Source organism: Diorhabda carinulata, chromosome X, assembly GCF_026250575.1.
Source record: "Diorhabda carinulata isolate Delta chromosome X, icDioCari1.1, whole genome shotgun sequence".
Lineage (NCBI taxonomy): Eukaryota > Metazoa > Arthropoda > Insecta > Coleoptera > Chrysomelidae > Diorhabda > Diorhabda carinulata.
In genome coordinates this window covers 21,767,878-21,790,548 of record NC_079472.1, presented here as the reverse complement: position 1 = coordinate 21,790,548, position 22,671 = coordinate 21,767,878, and the positions used below count along the sequence as shown (strand labels likewise).

General features: G+C 30.8%; 1 protein-coding gene across 2 annotated transcripts in view; it reads right to left on the bottom strand.

Moving 5' to 3' along the window:
- The window catches only part of LOC130900809 (uncharacterized), a 146,682-nt gene that overhangs the window by 81,609 nt on the left and 42,402 nt on the right, over positions 1-22,671 (bottom strand). For both annotated transcript variants that reach the window (XM_057811688.1, XM_057811689.1), the window contains exons 3-4: positions 15,146-15,375; positions 1,404-1,767 (exon numbers count right to left, since the gene is read on the bottom strand). In XM_057811688.1, the coding sequence (XP_057667671.1) occupies positions 1,404-1,767; positions 15,146-15,375 (594 nt within the window). The remainder of the gene's footprint in view (positions 1-1,403; positions 1,768-15,145; positions 15,376-22,671) is intronic.

Sequence of the window (22,671 nt, the reverse complement as noted above, 5' to 3'; positions counted from 1 at the left end):
TACGGTGGTAAAATTAGCAGCCCTCACTTCAATTCATATAACTATTTTGAAAATGAAGTTCTATGAAATAAAATCATGACTTAAAATCGTTGTTTCATTAAAAAATATTTTTTTTTGTTAAAAAATTTAACACCATAGTTCATAAATTGAGCCGAAAACAGTGAAAATGTAAAATTTGTAAGGATTTATAATAAATGCTTAAAAGTTAGTGCTGCTAATTTCACCCCCTTATAATAAAACAGAAATATCGAAAAATATCCACGAAAACTACTGAAATTCTAGAAAAAAAAATGAAATCTCAACTCCAGTCACCACCTTTTAAGGCTGATATCTCGGAAAGGGATGAGCTGAGGAAATTTTGTTATATGAAAGACCCATCTTAATTTCATAATAGCAATTACCTCTTGAATTTTGTTGCATGAATTTAGAAACACCCTGTATATTAACTGTCAAATGTGAAATCTCAGAAGTATGTATTTGTGAAAAAAAATCATTTTCACGTGGCGTTTATGGTGATTATTTCAATCAATTATGGTAACTAAGGTGAGTTTTTTTAATCAAAATAGTATATAAAGAACAATAAATTCATTCTCTTCAAGTAAGTATCCAAGTTTGAGAAGGACTTAAAGTACTTCAATATTTAAATAACAATTTACAAACAAATAACGAAGCAAAAGGGAAGAAAAGAATATTAAACACTTGAAAACTGAATATTAACTGCTATAATTTTTTACTGCTTTCATTCTTAAATGTGAAATTATTTCTATAATTGAAATAGCATTTCACGCTTTTGGAATAATGACATTAATTTTTTTAACAGACATTTAATCTTTTCAATAAGAATTATTTTCCATTTTCAGTTATTTTAATACTATAAATGCGTATTTTCAGTGTTCTTAATTTTGATCATTTCTTAAAATGTTTCTTTATGCACTAGTGCGTAAAGTAAAGTTTTACGCACTTGAAAATGTGTCTAAAGCACGTACTTCATGAAACGGTAGAAGGAAAATATCAATTTTAATATCTTTTATTTTTTCATTCAATTGACTAAATCAACTGAAAAAATTTTTGAATTTAGATTTTTGTTAATTGTTATTTTGATCAAATACCATATATACCAAAAAATTAACTTAAATCGTGTAAAAGTACGTGTTTAGTCATGAAAAAGAAGCTTTTTAAAAAGCGTTGTGAGAAATTTAATTTTCAACGAATATTTTAGATCGAATATTTATTTTCATAGAAAAAAAAATACACAATCATCAATATTTCTTCTAAAATTACTTAACTGACATTTTGAAAGAAATGAACGTTGTTATATTGTCTGCTTCCTCTAATTTGTTTATTTGCTTTTTTTCTGTTCGTTGTTGAGATTTATAACTTAGTATTAATATTATTAAACTCACCCCTGAATATTGCGGCTTTTGAGGATAAACATCCCTTGTTGATTTAGAACTTTCTACGCCATAATTTTGGTTATTTAACAAAAGGAACTGGTCATTTCTTAACAAATAACTTATATGCATATCACTTATATCGTTATCTATACTACGTTTAAGACGATCGTCCTTATCTCTACCATCTCTTTCTTCGTCTACAGTTGTGGTGTTTTTGATAGTGATAACTGCCGCGGTATCGATCCAAATCCATACAAAATGACCGTCCATCATATTAAGTCTTTTCGCGTCCTCGAGGATTCTAATACAACTACTACGGTCACTTAGAAGGATAACGACGCCTCTGGAAGACCTCGATAAATCAGCTAGTTTCCTGTAAACAAAGAAATGTGTTTAAATGGTGTGTAGAAATCAATAAGCAAGGTGATTTATGAAGATTATCCAACCTCTAAGTAGATTCTTAAATTTGTTTTTTGTTCACATTAGTCTGAAAACATTCAACCATGGTGGAGATCTTGGAGATTTCCCATTTAGATTGATGACATTCTATAATCCAATACCTAATTGAGAAAAACGTTCTATTGTATAATATTTTTGATACAAACGAACTGCTACGATAGTTAATATAATGATCGGAACAAATTTTGTCACGTTTTAGTCCTCTCACATTATTTTAGAATTATTTCTCAATTATTTTATGTCTTTCAACAATCGGTTATTCAATTTTGTAGTCTCACAGTACTTTTAATTAGCATAGAATAGATTTGTTGATGTGAGAATTCATAGCATCAAAGAAAATTTTTAGTTGATGTCAAAACTTTGAAATGACTACATCATATGTAGAAAAAAATGTTGCGAAAAAGCTGAATCTTCTCAAACTACCGCTAGTTTACTAGTTGAGATCTGGAAATTAACTAATACTTGAAGATTACATATTTATTCATTCATTTTAAATTCTCTTAACCATCCAATAGTGATACAAAAGTTTGGGTTTGTGATTCATCAGTCTTATAATTAGGCACAGTGTATTTTATAATCCAAGAAATAAAAGACCAATAGCAATTTCTTAGTACAACATCACACGAAACGAAAATTCGTTTAGTATTTTTTTAGATGGAAAAAAAACATAACTAAAATGTCTCAACACATCAAAAATTCCAGTTCCCTCGTAAATCTACCGAGGAAAAACAATTTAACTGGGACCGAGATTCTCTGATTTCACTGTACTTGAATCTAAGTATTCTAAAATGTTTTCAAAACACCGAGCTTTTGTCAAGTCCTGTTTATTATCACATCCAGAAATCACTTGATTGAATTATTGAATTACTCGTAATACACAAGTGAAATACCAACTTTCTAAATATAATTGAATTATTATTGCATACATCAAAAACAAAAAAAAAACTTTTTTGTAAGGAGCAATCATAAACTCACTTTACTATTATGTTTCCTGGAGAAAATATAATGTTTATGATGTTTATTACCCATAAACGGTTAGAGGAAACGATAGTTCATCTTGACTTTGATGGTCAACTACTTCAACAAGTATATGGTAAGATTATTGATCAAGCACCTCAACCCTGCAGATTATTAAGCAAGTTGAAATATTATATTTCGCTCAGTTACGAGTATGATCTGTTTTGTAGATAACCATGGTTTTTTCGATTACGTAAAAATCAAATTGAACAATAAAAAGAATAGATATTGGAAAACCTTATCACATAAAAATTCAACAGCAAAGACTAGCACAGGCATACCCAGCAAGTTATTTTGAAACTGAATATATTCAGCTATATGATAATGCAATCTTAGTAATATTTGCAGTAGAAGAAATTGCTGAATTTGAAAGCATTACACCTGGTTGCATATGAAATAGAAAATGTGGATCTTTCACAACTAGAGCAATCTCACATACTGCATATTCTAGAAAAAGTGGGATTTATAGCTTAACTACTAAGAAAGCCATGACATCCTGAGGTATACATATAAGAATGGCCTTCCATTACTTGAGATATCACAATAAACTGCGCATTAAAAATAGAAAAACCTTTAAAAAAATATTTCAACATAGTCATTCATCGTTATTAATCTAGTAAAGAAGTTCAAAAACGTGAAAAATAGAGATAAAGGTCCTAAAAATATGAGCGATAGCTTATTCCAATCTAAATCACCTTCAGAAAAATATTTATGAAGGATTCTGATGCAGGTGAAAAATTTTAATTGTTATTGTTACCAATAAGTTCAAGTGCAATGAAATTTTAAAATTCGGCGATCACGCGCTGTACCTTGTATCTGCATTTCAATAAATGGTGGACGCGCCTATGATGCTTCGTTTTAGTTACATTTTAGTGTAGCTGGTACTTAATTGAATGTATTTCTTCTATATAATTTCCAGGAAAGTCTATTTACTTCTTTTGTTACTTTTTGTTCTAGAACATTGCAGAATTTTATTTAGGTATATAAATGATTTGTATAAACTCATAACGAATTAAAAGAAGTAAATTATTTAAGTTATTTAAGTGTATTGTATAGTGAGAAAATAAATTAAAAACGTAAGAGACAGTTTTGAACAAAGCTCGTTAAAGAGGAGGAAATCTCCAATAAACAAGTTCTAGCTCCCAAAACACTAACTCCAATGCATGCGCGCACTGTAGATTAAGAGAGTTTATCAGATAAAATAATTTTTCCATAACATAAAATATTATTTCAAAATTTTTAAAAAATTCTGGTATCTTCTGAACACTTGAAACAATCGAACGAAATTGGAAAAAACTTTGTCAACATTTTAAAAAAAATTCTAATCCCTGTTGACATAAATAAAAGGATGAAAAGTACAAATAATTGGCCTATGAATTTGAAACCTTTTATATCATAATAAACAACAAAAAAATTCTCAAAATTAGCGTTTATCTCTATTTGTTTAAAATATTCTATAAATTACGACAAAATTAGGCATTATAATCCTTTCTCAATCAATATTTAGTTATGCCTAATTTATAGAATATTTTAAACAAATAGAGATATACACTAGAGAATTTTTTTGTTGTTTGTTATGATATAAAATTATGATTAACAAAAATTGTTTCAATTTTATCGTTTATAATAATTTTTTCATATTGCGTTTGTTTAAATAATTCACCTTTCAAATGATTTGGCGAAATAATTTTTCAATAATTATTTAATTGTTTATTAGTTTAACAATTTTTTAGACAACACATAGTATGGTTCTCCACAAAGCTATAAAATATCAAATAGTGGCGGAATGATAGCTGAAATAATCACATTTATAATATAAAATGAAAAAATATATTTTATTTGATTATTTAAATAGAATAGAAATTTTGGTGGAAGCGCCGTGGAAATAAGCGAAAACTTTTGATATTATTTTTTTATGACTTAAGATCAAAATCGTAAATAAGAATCAATCAAAGAAACCATTTCTAGGAAGGCCTTTTTATTCATGTGTTTAATTTTTATAACCAAATTATCGATAAATTGAATAGTACATAGTTTATTAGACACCCCACCGTTAGAAACAGTTTAAATAAATTAAGGGAAATAAACATTACAGTACAAATAATTAATAATTAAAATCTGAACAAGCTCAAATAACGTGATAATTGCTTATAAACAACTTTTGAAATTTAGATGTTAACTATTCAATTAACTATTCTTTTTATGAATTTAAGTACCAACAGAACTATAGTTTGATTGGGACGAGGAATTATCGAACGGGGTACAAAAAGGGCTTATTACACGTCAAGTGCCCTACACCCAACGCCTATGTATATACGTATTTGTTTTGTCTACGAATATATAATAATAATAATAATAATAATAATAATAATAATAATAATAATAATAATAATAATATAATGATAATAAAATCAATATTGCCTTGAATAAAATTGACTATGAGAAAATTCAATTCTCTTTTCTCTTCCAAGAAATACAGGGTAATTGATCTTAGAATTGATTATCTCACAAGTTATCAAATCGTTTTCGTATTCCAACAACGAATATTGTTAAAGTCTATACGATGCTCTCGGACAATCGTGCTATGTTATCGAAGCTCGTAAACGTTGAAATTTACATCCATAAATAAATATGTATTGCTTGTTTAACAAGTTTCCTTTGTTTTGGAAGTTAACAGCGAGAAAATGACACCAAATACTGGGTTGTAATTTCAATAATGTATCTTGATGTAAATAAAGTGAAGCTTGGATTAGAGTCGCTGAACGAAAATAGTATATTCAACTCTCGAGTGGAAATGTTTACGTACAAGGCTGTAGGCCGATTGCGGGAATCACGCTAAAGTTTTTATCACTTTCCAGCGAGTTATGTATAATATTTTCCCCACGATCCCCGCAACATAATAAACTTTTTTTAAATTTACATACTTTTAAATTAACGATTTGTTTTATATCGTTCAAATACCCACTAATTCATATATATTCAAATTGTGATGTTACAAAACTTTATATTAATAGAAGGAGCCTGTTTAGTGATTTATAGTTTACAATATTTCTTGAACAGATTGCAGATTTCCTCGTACATCCTATAATGCTTCTGATTCCACCGAGCCCTAGAACCTGTCGGCCAAGGTTTCGTTTGTTGCTCGCAGCTTTTTATTTGCAACTCCTATTTTCTTTACTAATGATTCATCTATATAACTATATAAATTATGCCGTGAATTTTCGGATAAAATTTTTTAAAACTTAATGCACAGTTTTCAAACAACTGACTGGAACATGCTCTCTGGTGACGTGGACTTCGAATTTTCTAGATTCATGAAAACACTAACATGCGATCTTTATCCTACCTAAGGAAATTCTCGGATAGTGTCTTCTAAAAAAATTACGTGAAAGTACACAGAAAAATTTATCATAAAACAATAAAAGCGGCCAAAGAAATTTATTATAACAGGAGACTCGCTAATTCTCGTAGTGTTTCTAAAGAAACATGGTTCACTGTGAATGATCTAAGAAATAAGGCTTCTTCATCGATCCTAATCTCTACTTCACTTGATAACCTCGATAATTACTTTGTTAATGTGGCCAAAAATTTATCAAATTCTATAATTCCTTCTCATGATTCGTTTTCATATCTCCCAGATGCTAATGCTAAGTTACACAGTTTCTTCTTTATGTCCGAAGTTTTAGCAGGGCTTCGCAGTACAATCAATGACATCAAAAATAAATACTTATCTGGAACTGATGGACTTATCTAAAAAATTGAGTTCCTCCTGTTTTGCGCTGATATCAGTTTCGAAAGAACTGAACTTATCCACCTCCTCAACAGTCTATTATGCCTTTATTTAGTCGCATCTCCGATATGCCCTTCCCTTCTGCGGTATTAGTTAAAGGCTCAATATTTTACAATGCAAAAAATATGCACAATCACTTGCCAATTGAAATCAACTTGATATTATCTTTTCCCGCATTCCGCAATAATTTGAGAGCATATTTACTGGAAAGTTCCTTCTACTCTGTAAATGACTTTTGTTACTGTAGTCGACTATCAACTACCAAGCCTCTTGAGGGTTGTAATGTCGCTATCTACATTCACTAGAATACTTATGGATGACCTTTGGAAGCATTGCCTCATATATAACGGATTTTGTAAATGCAGATAGCTAGCAATTACTTGGTAATTCACCAAACCTTTTGGTTGCCTCGTACTTTTGCTTTCTTAATAATTAAGAAAAAATCGAGGCTCATCTACGTTTGAAGACCTAAAATTGCTATTATTGCTTAATAATTTCATAGAATTCAAATATAGTTTAAGGTCTTGTTTTTTTTGGTTTTGGCTCAGACATTTTAATCGAGGCTGAATTCTACAGATATTCGACGTCTTCTATTTTTATTTAACATATTTTTCTTAAACTTATTCTACATAGACGACCAACACATTTCGGGTTTAAGAATTTATTCCGTTTCGCATTTTATGAACTGATCTTAGCAGATTTAAAGCCTTTCTTGGGACTTTTGTCGCAAAACATTCAAAGTAGAATTTTTAGCCTTTTCTTCTAACTGCGTTCACCCAAATCGTTTATAAACCTAAATAAAATTCTACAAAGTTCTAGAACATAACAAATGAATGAATTCTAGAAAATATTTAGAAGAAATACTGTAAATAAATTGCCTGCTATAATAAAAAGTTCTAAAAAGTAACATAAAAGAGAATTAAAAACATCAAATATGTTTGACAATTGAATCATTTGAAATCATTTGAAATTTGTCAGGAACTCAATCTTACAATCAATCATATGTGAGTTGTCGTGCGTTATATTTCTAATCTACGCGTGCGCAAGGAATGAACGCCGTACGTTCAAAACCGCCAAAACCGCAAGCTATTAGATCAAATGAATTTATTTCCACACTGGAAGCGCAATTACTAAAACAAGTTTATGCTCAAGCTTATTTATATTATATAATCTCATTAGGCTTGTACTACTAATGTATATGATTTTGTTTGGAGTTTCAATGAGAAATGGTCTCGGCAACTATTCGTTCTTGATGATATGCTACATAATGAGATACCGGAAAGCCATAAGTCAAGTGTTACTTCGTTTTCAGTCACTATCAATAACCTAATAGAATCGCGTCAATACTGAAATGGTATCCAATTCATCTTAACCCTATTTTTCGATGTTGGAATCAATTGGACTTTTTTTGCTCGAAAGTGTCACCATTCTATTTGAAATATCTATGTTCAACCGAAGCAATTTGAACAGATACAGCAAATATAATATAAATGGTTTTTCATCAATATTACATAATTCAATTTTATTGCTGTCGCGCAGAAAAATATGGGTTATACGTATTTACGCTATTGTTCTAACAGCAGTTAACATAACGTACAAATTTCCAGAATTCCGGGTGATCAAATCCATTATTCATCTAGTCCGTGAAATATATGTCCATTGGAGGTGAACCTCGTTTTTCAATTGTGTCTCTAACGCTACGTTCATAGCACTATGTTTTTACAGGAATACTCGAACTTGATAATCATTATAAAAGCTTAAGAAAAAATAGGGCTTGCTGTTCGATTGAATGAATCGAGTTTAAGTTGTAAGAAAGCCACTTTAAGTTTTGATACTGCAGTTTTTCATATGAATATCTTGATTGTTAGTTCTAGCTCAGAATTTGATCTGCTTAGAGCAAAATTCACCAAAATTTAATTGATTTACATCAGTCTAAAGGTGTTTTGGATAAGAAATTAATATCGCAAAAGCCAATGTAATACTAGCTAAGAATTTTTTGTATAATATCCACTATATTGTTAATTATTCATTCAATCAGACGTAACTACGAATTTTTGGGTGATCTGCTATTCTTATATCTTAAAAATCTGTTATTTAGAAAAATAACAGACATTTGACAATTAATCTAATTCACTTATTAAAGTAGTAATCACACCAAGACAATGGTTTTTTTGTAACACAAAGATATATTATGTCGTTAATTTAGGAGAACATTACCGGAAATATAAATTAGTTAAACTTTTGATTTTTTCGTTTTTCCCAATCTTTTCCATCTCTAATTAGTCGATGAGGTAGTACGACGGCTCAATTAATTCGTAATTTAAAGTATTGATTAACTCTATTGCGTTTATTTTTTAATCCGTTCTTTCTCTATAACTTCGCGATTCCATTCAACAGCGACATATCCAACAATGAGCAATACAGAGTTAGTTTTACGTGCCCGATCTTTCACTGTATCTGCACTATATCTGCAAGTCTCATTGTTTCAAACAGTACTAGGATATCAGTATACGAGGGCCGTTTTTTTCAACTTTTGATGAGCTATAAATAAAACATAAGTTCATATAAAACAATAATTTTATTACCCAAAGATTGGAAGAACGGTTACTTTTCAACATAATCACCGAAAAGATGTAAACACTCGTCATATCTGTGGACAAGCTTTTCAATACTCTTTTCAAAGAAAGTTTCATAGCCTTTCAGTAATGGGAAATCTGCGGTTTTCTTCAACAATTTGCGTCCTTACGGCCGTCTTCAAACTTTTGACACTATCACTCATGAAGTTTTCCCCATAGACATGACTCATTCTCCGATGGATTTATGCAGCACTATGGCGTTCAGCTTGTAGAAAACGAAGCACACTTCGCAATTCACACTTAGCGGGAGCATAAATAATGGCGGACATGCTTACGTGGCTGTAGCACAACGCCGACTGACGCCAGAATGTCAACAATGGCGGAGTGTGTAGTGTGAGAGTTTCATAGTCACCTACAGCGCTTGTCAGCTTTCTTCTACCCGCGTAGCATCTGCATGCTGCGATCGGAGGTTGAAATAAAAACGGTCCTGGTATTAACATTATTATCCTTCTAAACAAGTCATATTAGATCTGGTGTAAACAGGTTCCACTATTGTAAGCGAGATCCAAGAGATTCTGATTGATAACTGTAAATCTCTAATGAGATGATCTAATTGAACTTGATTAATAAGCTTCGCAACACAATTCATTTTCGTGATTACTTAAAAAATAAACTTCTATGTCGTTTTTACATATTCTTGGAATCATATTTATTGTAGGATAGATATTTCTTTGTCAAATATCAAATGAACAATAATTCATCTAATTCATCTTCTCATCTACCAACCAACAGGGAACCAGACCACATCGAAGAATTTACAAGTGAGGTCTGATAAAATTGAAATCTGAATGAACAAGTGGAAATTCAAACTAGAATAAGTCAACTCAGGTAACATTTAATTCACGCAAAGACACATTGTCATCATTACCAATAAACAAAATTGGGTTCAAACAAGAAAATGAAAAAGGGTATAGATGGGGGATTAACATGGCGAAAGTATATCTTTACAAATGGCAAACAACTGAATTGAATTAAGAGAAATGCACTGGCTAATTTGCAAAAACTCACGATTGAAAATTGAACATAAATTGCTCCTCTATAAGGTTTCAAGATAAGTAATATTGTAAACTGCCCAATTCTATCATCAAAAGAGACCTTCAAGTGCTTTTGTTTAAAGATGAAGCCAATAACAAAATTTTTATTTACAGTGCTAAAATAAGTGCCTACCCAATGAACAAACTAGATTTAATTGGGATATAAGAACTGTCCGTTGTAAATTATCGTCCACGTTGTCATTCAAATTTACTAAGTTAGTGTAAGAAAATCCTTATTAAAGGATACTTCACTGCCTTATTTAATTAATTTACTTATTCTCCTATTGAGATATATTGTCAGTTACAGCTGATTTTTCAAGTAAAATCCAGTTTTTATCTTGTTTTGTTGAAGTAGGAAATCCAAAATAAAGAAGATCAGCACTTAAACTGTTCACAAACAAAGCAAAAACGATCAGAACTTTGTATGCATTTTTTACCCAACATTTCAATAAAAATTTAAACGAGATATTTGAGTTGATGCGTTGAACATAATTTGATAAATATTAAGCATTATGCGTTTCTGCAACTTTTATATGTTTAAGTAAGAGAGGTTGACAAATTTATCTGTAATCACTGATCTTTCTTGTGAAATATGATGACATGAATTGAAGTTCAAATATCTTGAGAACCAAGTTGGAACTTTACAAGAAATTCCCTGTTCCTTGGCATATCAAGTGTGCTATACCTCTCGACCCAAACATTCCTTGTAATATTAGTTTTGATAATTAGTTTTCAAAATTTGGTGATGTATGAACGCATTGCCGGAAACTACTCTGCTAACTCACTTATTGTGTTTATATATCACTCAAGAGGAAGGATATGCCAACGTTTGCGTGCACTTATATCAAATATTTCGTCTCTAGCGAAGAACGTGACAAAGTTAGCATTGGCTCGGAATTTACGTAATATGATTTACATTTAAGCGCCGTATCTCTGGTGATGAGTGTTAATTTCAATTCCAATTCTATAAATTTGATTTTGAAATTACTTGAGTACATCAAATCATATCATTTGTATGCAATTGATGAATATAGCAAAAAGAAGTGAATGGTAATCAGGATCTCTAGAATTCGAAACAGTAACTGATATAATGTTTCTACTTTATTGAACAGCTCTATAGTTTTATTCACTACTTTTCGGTTATACCCTGTTTTATTGAAGTCACGTTATTCAAAATTTTTATGATGAGTTTATAGAACTACAAATTAGGCTGTCTTCATTGCCATTGAAACGGCTCCTTTGTGAATTAGTAATGGGATTCGAACTATTCTGAACTCAGTCTTTGTAGTTTAATCAACTCTGCGAACAGTAACGTCAACGGGCTTCAGATTTCTTTGAAAGCTTAGAAAGGTTAGAAAAAGATCTGCTTCGCAAGGGACCCAATTTGTGTCGATGGAAGCGGTAAAGCAAAAAACGGCAGAGCTTCTTAAAGCCCTGACCAAAGAAGACTTCCAGCACTGCTTTGATCAATAGAAAAAAAGTATGGAAAGGTGTGTGGTGACGGTGGGGGAGTATATTGAAGGGGAGCATTCGAATGTAGAATAATTTTTATAATAAAACCCTTTTTCGAAACTAGTTTTGTTATTTAATAGCCAGACCTCGTATATCCTTTCTAATCGAAATAAATGTACTTTTCTTTCAAAAAATTGTTTCAGAGTATCGTCTATTTGAAAGAGTCCCAGATGACGTTTTTGGTCCTACTATAATACTTTCGTTGTTTGAAAAGTCTATGAGTAGTTGCTTCTCAAAACCTAATCTATATTCGGTACAGTGCAATGGAAATGTCGTAGTAGAAACGAGTCATATACAATGAAAAAGTAAATTTTCATATTTATTTTACAAATTTATAATAAAACATTTATGCAATTTAATTCTGCATGTTACCATCACAAGACTATACCAACAGAAATATACATCTTGATTGAAATCATTCGAATTCTGCCGATAAAATAATTTCTTTAATGAGAAAATTGAATTATACTTCAATTGACATTAAATTGTAAATATTTTGGATGGATAGATACAATTATGTACACTTTGGAATACTTATCAGAGACAATGACGATGAGGAAAGAGACTCGAAGAAGCCAACAGGAAGGAACAATAATGAGATCTAATCTCCAAGAATATATTCCAAAAAACTAAGTTACATCTATATCAGAAAATCATCAGACCGACAATAATTATGTAAACGAAACGTCTAAATAAAACGGATAAAGCAAAATAGATGTATGGTGAAGAATAACAAACCAAGAAATAAACAATGAAAATGATTGAAAACAAATTAGTGGAACTATAAGATTTAGAAGAATGTGAAATGATTGATATAAATCTGGTAGGATCACAAAAAAAGGAAAACCCATAAAGCGGTGGTATGCGAAGGAACAAGGAGATCTAGAGAGAAGAAAACAAGAAATAGAAAAGAATGATATGATATGAAAATTAACTAGATAATTTCAAGAAAGGGTGAAATTAAATTGGTATTTTTATAACTCTGTAGCATTATTTCATATTTTAGGAGAATTATACCAAACATTTTATTTTGGAATTTTTTGAAGCCATATATCTTTATTTAACTACATGAAGCTATTGGAAAGACGTTGAGATAGGAAGTCCCTTATCATGAATTGAAAACATCTTAACTTTAGCCCAATTTCCATGATACATATAGGCCCTTATGATGTATTTTCGTGAATTTATCGTGATCTGATGCTGTTAATATTGAGACAATATGAATGCACAAATCGTCAATAATTTATAAACATCATCTATATTTTTAGTTAAATCTTACCAAATACTTCAAGTAATTATATATTAATATGAATTAGAAATCAAATGTTCACAATTAATATCTAGCAATTTTTAAAAACCTCTGTTAGTAATCTAAGATATAATTGTTTTTCAAACATCTCGGACCCCTCATTTTCACTATAGTATGTTGATACTTACTTTCAAAATTACAAATTAGGAAACTTTTAAAACCTAAGCAAGTTTTTCTTTGAAGTATTTTCCTTCTCTACTCCTAGAAAATCAGGTAAATCTGTAATTGCCAAATATTTTGAGTGTCTTCAATGGAAATAGAAAGGAGTTTTGAGAATTTATACCAACTTCAATGAATGTCTTATTCGAAGATCCTGATGAAAACCGCAGGAAAACTTTTCTGAACTTGAATCGGAATAGATAAGTCACTATGGAATGAATAGATGCGGGATGGAATTCTATTTACCCGTTTCCAAATGTAAATTGAAATACCTCTCTCATATTATATAAATTTTTCATGTCTCATCTAGATTAATCTGGATGAGAAAGCTTTCAAATTATACTGTTGAATGATTAATTTATAAGCCTATTCACTTGTTTCAATTAATTCAAACAATTTTCTCATATTCTGGGATGATTATAATGATGGTTTACATTTCCATTTATAAATCAAAACTTCTACATTCTACTGAATGATTATTGAAGAACATTAATAGTTATTTCACTTCCTATTCTTAGCTTGTTTTTATATCCGTTTTTAAAACAACATTGTTTCGTTTGCAGTAGTAGTAGTAGTAGTCGTAGTCGTAGTAGTAGTATTTTAATCAATTAGGAAAGTGAAAGAAAGTGTTAATTAATTAACCTTGCGAATAGAAATAATATAAATAAATTAGAAAAACATTACAGTATGGACAAACAGACATTTGTATATCAGGAATTTTCTATCCAATGATGGTTTCTTAAGATGCAATATTCAATAGGAAGACTAACGCAAACTATGTTTCTAGAATTGATTACAATAATAATCATGATTATAATTGTTGTGAAATAGGTAGAAACATACACTCCGCCAAAATTAGGAGATTAGACGAAATCTCATGATCATTTTTTCTTCCCACTTGGCAATTGTTTCAATTGGATTCCTTGGAAATATAATTGGAAGTACGATCTGTATAGGATTATACAAAAGAATGGCAAATTATTTCTTATTCCCAACATTTTAAAGAGTGAATCAAACAGCTTCACAGGCTGCTAGTATCATGGAAAAATAGAGCTGGATAGAAGCAAGCATAATGAAAAAAGCTTCAATGTTACAGCGACGCTATCGATCACTATACGATAACTGGAATATTGCTTGCTAGACAAACGTTCCGCTTACTGCTGAGCTATTGTGTTGATTCATTTGATGGAAGACAGAGTTGATATCGTCAAGGAAGAGGCCAGACAAAGCAATTCAACTTCACCTTAACTGTCCCTTTTGGTGTAAAATAATTAATGGCATGAGGTCGCATTTCTGCTTGAGCTAGTTTCTAATTTGATCAGAGAAGCTCTTTGCTCATGAACGATAATTTTGGCCGTCGTGTTGTCCTTTATATAAAATACTTCCTTAATAAGATTGACTTGAATGCAATGATGCGTAGCATGTTCTTCAAACCTCAAAATAATTGGGCGTGTTTGGGGCACATTAATGTCAAGGCTATATAGGCATTAGATATTTAGCAGAGCTGGAAATCCTATTTCCTGTATTGTTATTGTGTATGAATCAAATTACGAAACAATTAACATTCATTTGGATTTAAGCTGAAACTGTATAGAGTGTTATAATTTTCCTGAAAAAAACTTGCATAAAGATAAAATGAACTAAAGCCTTTATTCTGATAAAATCTTAGAATTTTATTAAATTGATCCATTTAAAATAAAAAACGAAGTACGACACTTAAAACAAAGTCCCCGAAAAATGCGAAAAATGTATTTATGATTATTTATTGGCATATAAAAGTATTTATCGCATCGCATCCGTTTTCCAAACAAACCGTTAGGAAAAGCCCAACTAACCTGAACAATGTTTGAGGCCTTATCGGCGTCGGTAGGGCGACGAGCATCGGGTGCAGGGGCGTCGAATCGAGCGCCTGCCAAAGTTCAGGACGTCGCAACGCCGTCGCTGTCGCTTGATCAGCAGCCAAAAGGGTGAAAGTGTGCCAGTGGGCTTGTAGAAGGAGACCTCGGAGCGCATGGACGAGTTCGCGACCCGTCGGCGCCAAGTGCACTTCCAGTGGACTAGAATCCTGTGAAAAAAAAAACAAATAATTCGTTCTAATTATATTTATTTTGTCTTTATTTAAGTTGTAATGATTATTTTCATTGTGGGAATAAAAGTTAATTGACAAAACCGATTGTTTCTATTCGAATAAAATATTGTATCTTGGTCAGGCATTGAAGCAAATCACCATAGAATTGGTCATTTATTGTCTTCTGTTTTTCTGAATAATCAATAAAGATTTAGTGGTCAGAATTACTGTGGCCATAAGTTTATTGGCCGAAAAAAATAATTCTTGCTTTCTCTTCGACTGTATTTTTGTTTCTGGTATTTAATAGTGTACCCTAGATTTATCAACTGTGATATATGTATCGACGAAACAAGTTATTAAGAATATATCCAAATATTCGTTTCAATACGAGCAAGCTCCTGATGAAAATTAAGCAATCGCAGCACCCACCTTTCAGATAATTTTTCTCACATAACCTTTCAAGCAAAGTCGGAGAAAAAACACTTTCAGAATAACATATCTGAAATTGCTTTTGAAAGTGAAAATAACATCGGTATATCCAATTATTTTTCCACGTAAAAACTAATGTTTAACACTCTTTTTTTTTCTCCGACAAAAAAAAACAATTTGCACTGTATGAGTAGCAACTATTCTATTAACCCGTATTATGTAAAATTTTGACAGATTAAAAATATGGCGAAAATCAAAAAGGATATCAACTCATGAAATTCAATCTTCTTTCTTTAGTTTGAAAAGATATTTTCAATATTTTCTACAAAGAAAAATTCAGGTCATAAAGAAAATTTTCAAATAATTTTTAGCAGCAATACTCATTTAAGAAAATGAATTATTCGAGAGAACATAAACAATTGCATTGTGTAAGATTTTCACAGTTAATCGGATTCGTCTTTGATCCATGACAAATTTCATTAGTTCCATTTACTTTCTATAGTTAATTTGACTGCTACTTTCTCCTCGGTATTGAGATCATCTCGAGGCACACACATTTAACTAAACGGAGTTATGACCTTCGTTGCCTTTGTCCCAAATTTCATCTTTCACTCCACTGATAAACCATCGGTGGTGGCAGCGTTATCGTGCGTAAATTAATTACACTTAGAACGCGGTTAAACAATGGAAGCAATACAATGGAGGGTAATTATGAACATCGATCAATCTCGAATTTGCAGGATTTGATCGAGGGTCTCACTAACTCTAAATATCTGTCGCACTAAATAGCGACCAACAAATTTCAAGTAAAGAGGAATAATTATATATTAAAACAGTGCCACTGAAATGGTTACGTTGAAGGCACACATTTATGTATTCTTTCGTCTTTCAATTCTAACCAATTGAAACAGTGATCTTCTGATATATAAAATTTGATTCGGACTAGTACATGGTTTTTTTTAATTTAATTGCAAATTTACAATCTCCTCAAATAATACAGAGTAATAAGTAAATGATATGGTTTATAGCTAAATGACTTGAGGAGGGCATCATCCACTGATGGGTCTCCGTATTTCACTCTGTGAAGTCTTCTGGCCAGCGTCTTTTCAATCTTCTCTGTTCCATTGGATCAGTGTAAAGCTTGGATATTAGCGGATTTTGACGGTTTTCGTTGCGGTTTTTGTTTCTTATTGCTGATGCCTGAATAACTTCATTGATGAATACCGAGGTCTGTGTGTAATGTGTGATTACTTATAAACCATGGAGCATTAGGTACATGTGAAAAGAAGTTAAAACTCCGTATCGAAATTAGTGTATGTGTGTTAGGTGTTTGTTGAAAATATTATTGCTTGAATGTTTCTGTTTACTATTGAATGACTGCCCCGAAAATGTGCTATAAAATCGTTCTATTGCAGTCTTTAAGACAGCAAAAGTTTTCAGTATCTTGGATCGACTGAACATATTTTGGTTATTGTTTTGGGTAAAGTACGTGTTGATGTTAGAATCGTATCAAAAGACCTAAATCTTATAGCAAAATAACTTTGAGGGGCTTCACAACGTAGCTGAAGACCCTACATTTATCAAACACATCACTACCAGTAACAAAACGTGGGTTTATGAATACCACGATCAAAGTTCAAGGTGAAATCTTTGTCTTCGAATCCTGTGATTTGGTTCACCATGAATTTGATCCAGAGGGTCAAATGATCAATAGAGGGTACAACATCTACTACGTGAAGCATTCGATGTGTCGAATGGATTTGTGTTATGGAAATTCCAGCATCATTTCAACCGATGATCAAAGATAGAATGAGAGTCATTGCTTAGCTACTTTTTGCTAAATTTGGTTCCCTATGAGTTTTTCATTTTCTCAAATTTCAGCAATCCGCTTCAGAACACATGCTATGAGTCCATTGAGATTATACAAAGTAATTCACTTAAGGTACTGAAGGCCATCCCAGCCGAAGCTAACATAAGTGTATGGAAAATTAAGTAAAAACCTTGGTAGGTCCGTGTCAAATTTAATCACAGGAAATAACGTGGAATTTCAGCTTCCGGTCCAGCTCTCAATACGAATATAAGTCTCCACCATCTTACTTTTTTATTATCTTTTTATATTTTATATTCGTTTTTTTTTTCGGTTCCATTATAGTACACATAATTTTTCTTTCTCCCCTCAGCATTATTTTGACTTCTTTTTTTTCCATACTCATTGTCACCACAGCATAATTCGACTTTTTTTGGACATTTCCATTTTTGTTTCATTTCTATGCTTTCAAATAATTTTTTATTTGCAACAAGTGCTTTATTTGCTGCTTTTATCTTCTCTCTTCTATTCTCTTTATCCATCGTTTCACCATTACTACATCTACGTAGTTGAATTTCCTCACCTCTTCCAATTCACATCTTGCAATTTTTCTCCTTTCTTCTCATTTTTTGCATCATTTCGTATATTTTATCTCAGCATTAAATTTTAGACAATTTCAAACCAAAATTTTAACTGGGGTTCAACAATCGTGTAATATATCGTTATTATATTGATATAACTATTTATCGTCGTATATGACGGTTTATCGATGCTGTTATCACATTCTGAGAAATCAAAGTGGTTGAATGAAAATTGAGATGAACTCAACAATCCACATTGATTACTATGAAAAAAGTAAAATTTTCTAAGATTCAATTACGTTCAATTATGCTTTATTACCAAAGAATTTGTATAACAAGTCTCACTCAATCTTTTGAAGAGCCATTTAACATTTTAATCGAATACTGCAGCATCTTGATAACGAGTTCGAGAGCGGCTTTTCCGTTTCCTCTCTATCAAAAATATAATGAAATTTTCATTACTCATGAAAATCTTTACACGAGTTCTTGTTAGCTTCCAACAAAGTAAATATTTACGTTCTAACTTTTGAATTTCATACAAATTCGATAGTTTTGACATGTATCCATAGATGGAAACAAAAGATATTGCACAAACGGATCCTTGCACGGTTTCGATGAACTAACATTGTTTGTGACCTTATTATATTTCGTCCTCCCGGCTCTTCTTCTCTTCCTTTATTTGGCTTTAAATTTCTGTCTCCATATACTGCAATATTTGGTCCGAGTGTAGTTATCAGAATTTTTCTCTAGATTATCTTCATATTTCTTCTTCCTCTTTATGTATGACAGTTGCTTACATATAGTTTTATTAATGTTTCACACAATTTTATTTTGTTCTATCCACTAATTGTCTTGCTTTTGTTAATTTTTATTTTTTGTTGTTGTTTTGTGATAAAACTTCTATTAATATTTTCAATTTCCTTTGGTATTTCTAAATATCCTATCAATTAATTGAGTCAAATGCGCTTTTGAATTCTATAAAGCTAATATGTAGCTCTCTATTGAGTTTTTTGTTGTTTTTTGAACTATTTGGTCTATTATATGGATTTCACTTATTGTGGATCCTTATGGTCTGAACCCATTTTGGTATGCTTTCTACTTTTCTAATATAATTTTTATTATTATTATTAAAGTAATTCGATACATACCTAACAGTGCTTTATAAAGACTATTAATAGCAATTAGACTCAACTTAATCATTCATTTATACCTTCCCTAACTTCAAAGCTCTATGCAATTTTTTCTATCCTGCTACCAAATTTTTCTCTCCAATCTCCCATAATCTGAGCTACATCTGACAGTATCGTTTCTATATATATTCTCGAGATGATATATATTATCGAAACAAAGCGGCACCAAGAGTGCATCTACTTTTTCAATACGAACGACTTTTCTTTTCCTCACACTTTTGTGTTTCAAAAAATGTCTATTGAATAATCTTGCTGAGGAGAGCGATGATAAAACTGAAAAAATCGATGTCTAACTTCAGTCTTTACAGCATAAAATATGTTGATAATATTTAAAACATCTTCGCTCTAGGTATTTTGTGAGTTATGTTCGTAGTAACTTATGGCCTAGATTGTTTTTTTTTTCATAAATCCTTGAACAGCTCAATATAAATACTGAATCGATTTTTTAAGATTGTGCATAAAAAATCGAAGATAATCACTTTCAAAATTTAGCAATTCACCACTTTCTCGCTTGGTTATTAATATTTAAAAATGTATTTTCACTCGATATAAGACAATTTATATGTAACACCCAATATCTTTCTTTTGTAGCTTTCTTGTTTCATTGTTATTCATTTAAAAATTTCATGGGTAATATAATAATAAAATAGGTAAAATATAAAATACAGAAGTAAAAATAAGAGAGAAATATATGAAAATGTTATCCGCCATATAAATATATTTCTTTTTGGGTAATAATTTTGTTTTAATAACAAAATTACCGTGGAGGTTGTAAAAATCAAATACTAAGCCCCTGTGGGATTGAAAGTGAGTATACACTTATTTTTTATACATAACGATGTAATTTTTCTTGCGCCATAACAAAGAAAAGAATTTCAGCTCCTCTCTCAGCATTTCAAATTAGCTTTATGAGTTTCTAAAATATTTCCGGTTCATTCTTTATTTATCTATCCTATTTTCTACATCTTCATTTCTGGATATTGTACAATTTTATGGAATGATTATTTTTTTCATTCGTCTCACGGGAAATCTCTTCGCATATTGAAATATACACTCGTTTTGGAAAATCAAGTTAACAACTTCCCAGAAAGTTTTACTGGCATGTTATAAAAGATTTCACTTTTAGATAAGTTTCCTAGCAATATGAAAAGAAAAGAAACGAATACCGATATGAAGAAAGGATTGTTACTTGATTCAGATTTAATTTCTGCAAAAAATTTAGGAATTATATATAAAAATGAATATGGTGATCAAGGTATAGAATGAAGTATTTAATTGTGTATTAAGTAAGGAGGTTACATAAAATTTCGATCAATGCTCTCACGAAGTACTACGCTTGACAAGAGTCCCAATGTTGAATAAATGACTGAAAACATTTCTGGTGGTCATGGTGCTGAATATTTTCCTCTATATATTTTTAGACTTGCAAAAATCTTCGATATGTTGTGTGAAAAGACAGTAGTAAATTCTGATGATTTATAAATAATTTTGTTTCCTTTTGATCTTATTCCAATTGTGAATTGGTTATTTTGCACACTTGTACTATGAATGATCATATATTGATTTTCAAAAGTATAATTTTACTGTTCATAGAACATTTCTTTAAAATATCCATTTTCTAGAACAATCCAATAAGTTTTAAGACGAAAAGACGTTTTAACAAAATAAAATACAGGATCAGGTTAATTACAATGGTGTAAATTTACTGAAAATAACACGTTAAAAAAATTATCACCAACAAAATTAACTCATAATACTAGAATATTAGCAGTAAGGATTGAGATTAGAAAAATCCTACATAAATGCAGTATTTATTCTACGACAACTGATTGTGAAATCCATAGAAAACAACACGCTAGTATTCTAATGCTTCATTGACCTCACAAAAGCCTTTGACTATATCTGAAAATATAACATGTTATTCACCTATTGTATACTGGAAACATACCTATCATTATAATCCTGATCATCGAACACAAATACTCAAACAATTAAGTTCAGACTCGCGTTAATGTTAAACAAACAAAACCCATACCCAAGTAATCTAATTTAATCTTCAAAGAGCCATAAATATTGAACGGATTATCCCAATTTCAAAAACTTTTTTCTTGTTTTTTAAGCACCGTAAATGAAATATAGCCCAATAGGGGTTGTTGTTTGATATTTCAACATCGGATACCCCCCGATAGGTTACAGAAAAGTTTTCAAACAATGAAAAAGTCTCCAATTTATTAAGAACTTATATCCATTTCCAGCAAACTTTGGGAACATCCTTAAAGATATCTTGCGATAACTGAATATTCAAAATTGACCTCGTGTTTACGGGGCGATAACATTGGTTTGTAATGAATTTTTGGAAAAAATAAATTTATTTTCTAAGATAATTTCCTTCTAGATCTATACATTTTTACTACTTCTCCATCCCTTCACCACTGACCTTTTTTTTTAATAAGTTTGATAGTAAGAAATAAAAACCATAGAAAGGGGACATTATAATAGATGCGATATTTATGAATTAACAATTCAAACTTTAACAGGCCACTGCGATAACGGATTGTCAATCCCGTGAATGGTCTTAAAAAGAAATACTTTTGTTTTTAGACACGCCAAGTCATTTTTGCTTGATTTCCTCTCTTAAATACACAATGAAAATTATAACAGGTGAATTCTGAAATCCGATGCAATTACCTTATTTATAGGTAAAAGTTTTATCTTTGGTTCTCTTTATTGCAGTGAATTGTTATAATTGTCATTTTGTTCTAAGTGTGAATTAATGAACCTATTTTCGTATTTTTTATCCATGGTTATGAGAAGTCGCATAATTTGTACTTTGTGGCTGTGTAATTTCTAAATGAATTTTATCAACTGAAAACAACCATGACACCCATCTTGCACACAACTTTCTAATGTCCTAACTCACAGATAATTTGCGATGTATTGCAGTTTTTGATACGGTTGCTGTTACCAGTTCCAAAATGTTACAAGGATACAAAAGTTACTTATTACCCTTTAGTCTAGGAAGAGTCGCCCATCGGCCTGATTGGAAAGTGATAATTGGATGGTGACTACACTCTCTACTATTTATATACAAATGAATGAAAAGACATTGACCAGTGACCTTGCTGTAACAGCTTTAAGTTAGTTCTAAATCCTAATCCAAAAATTTGTAATCTGCTACAAATTATACTATTTGTTTAGTAATGGAAAAAAAACTAGGAATAATTTTTACATGAAACACAGATTCTTATTTCTCAATATTATCTCAATCATCTACTGAAAATTAAAA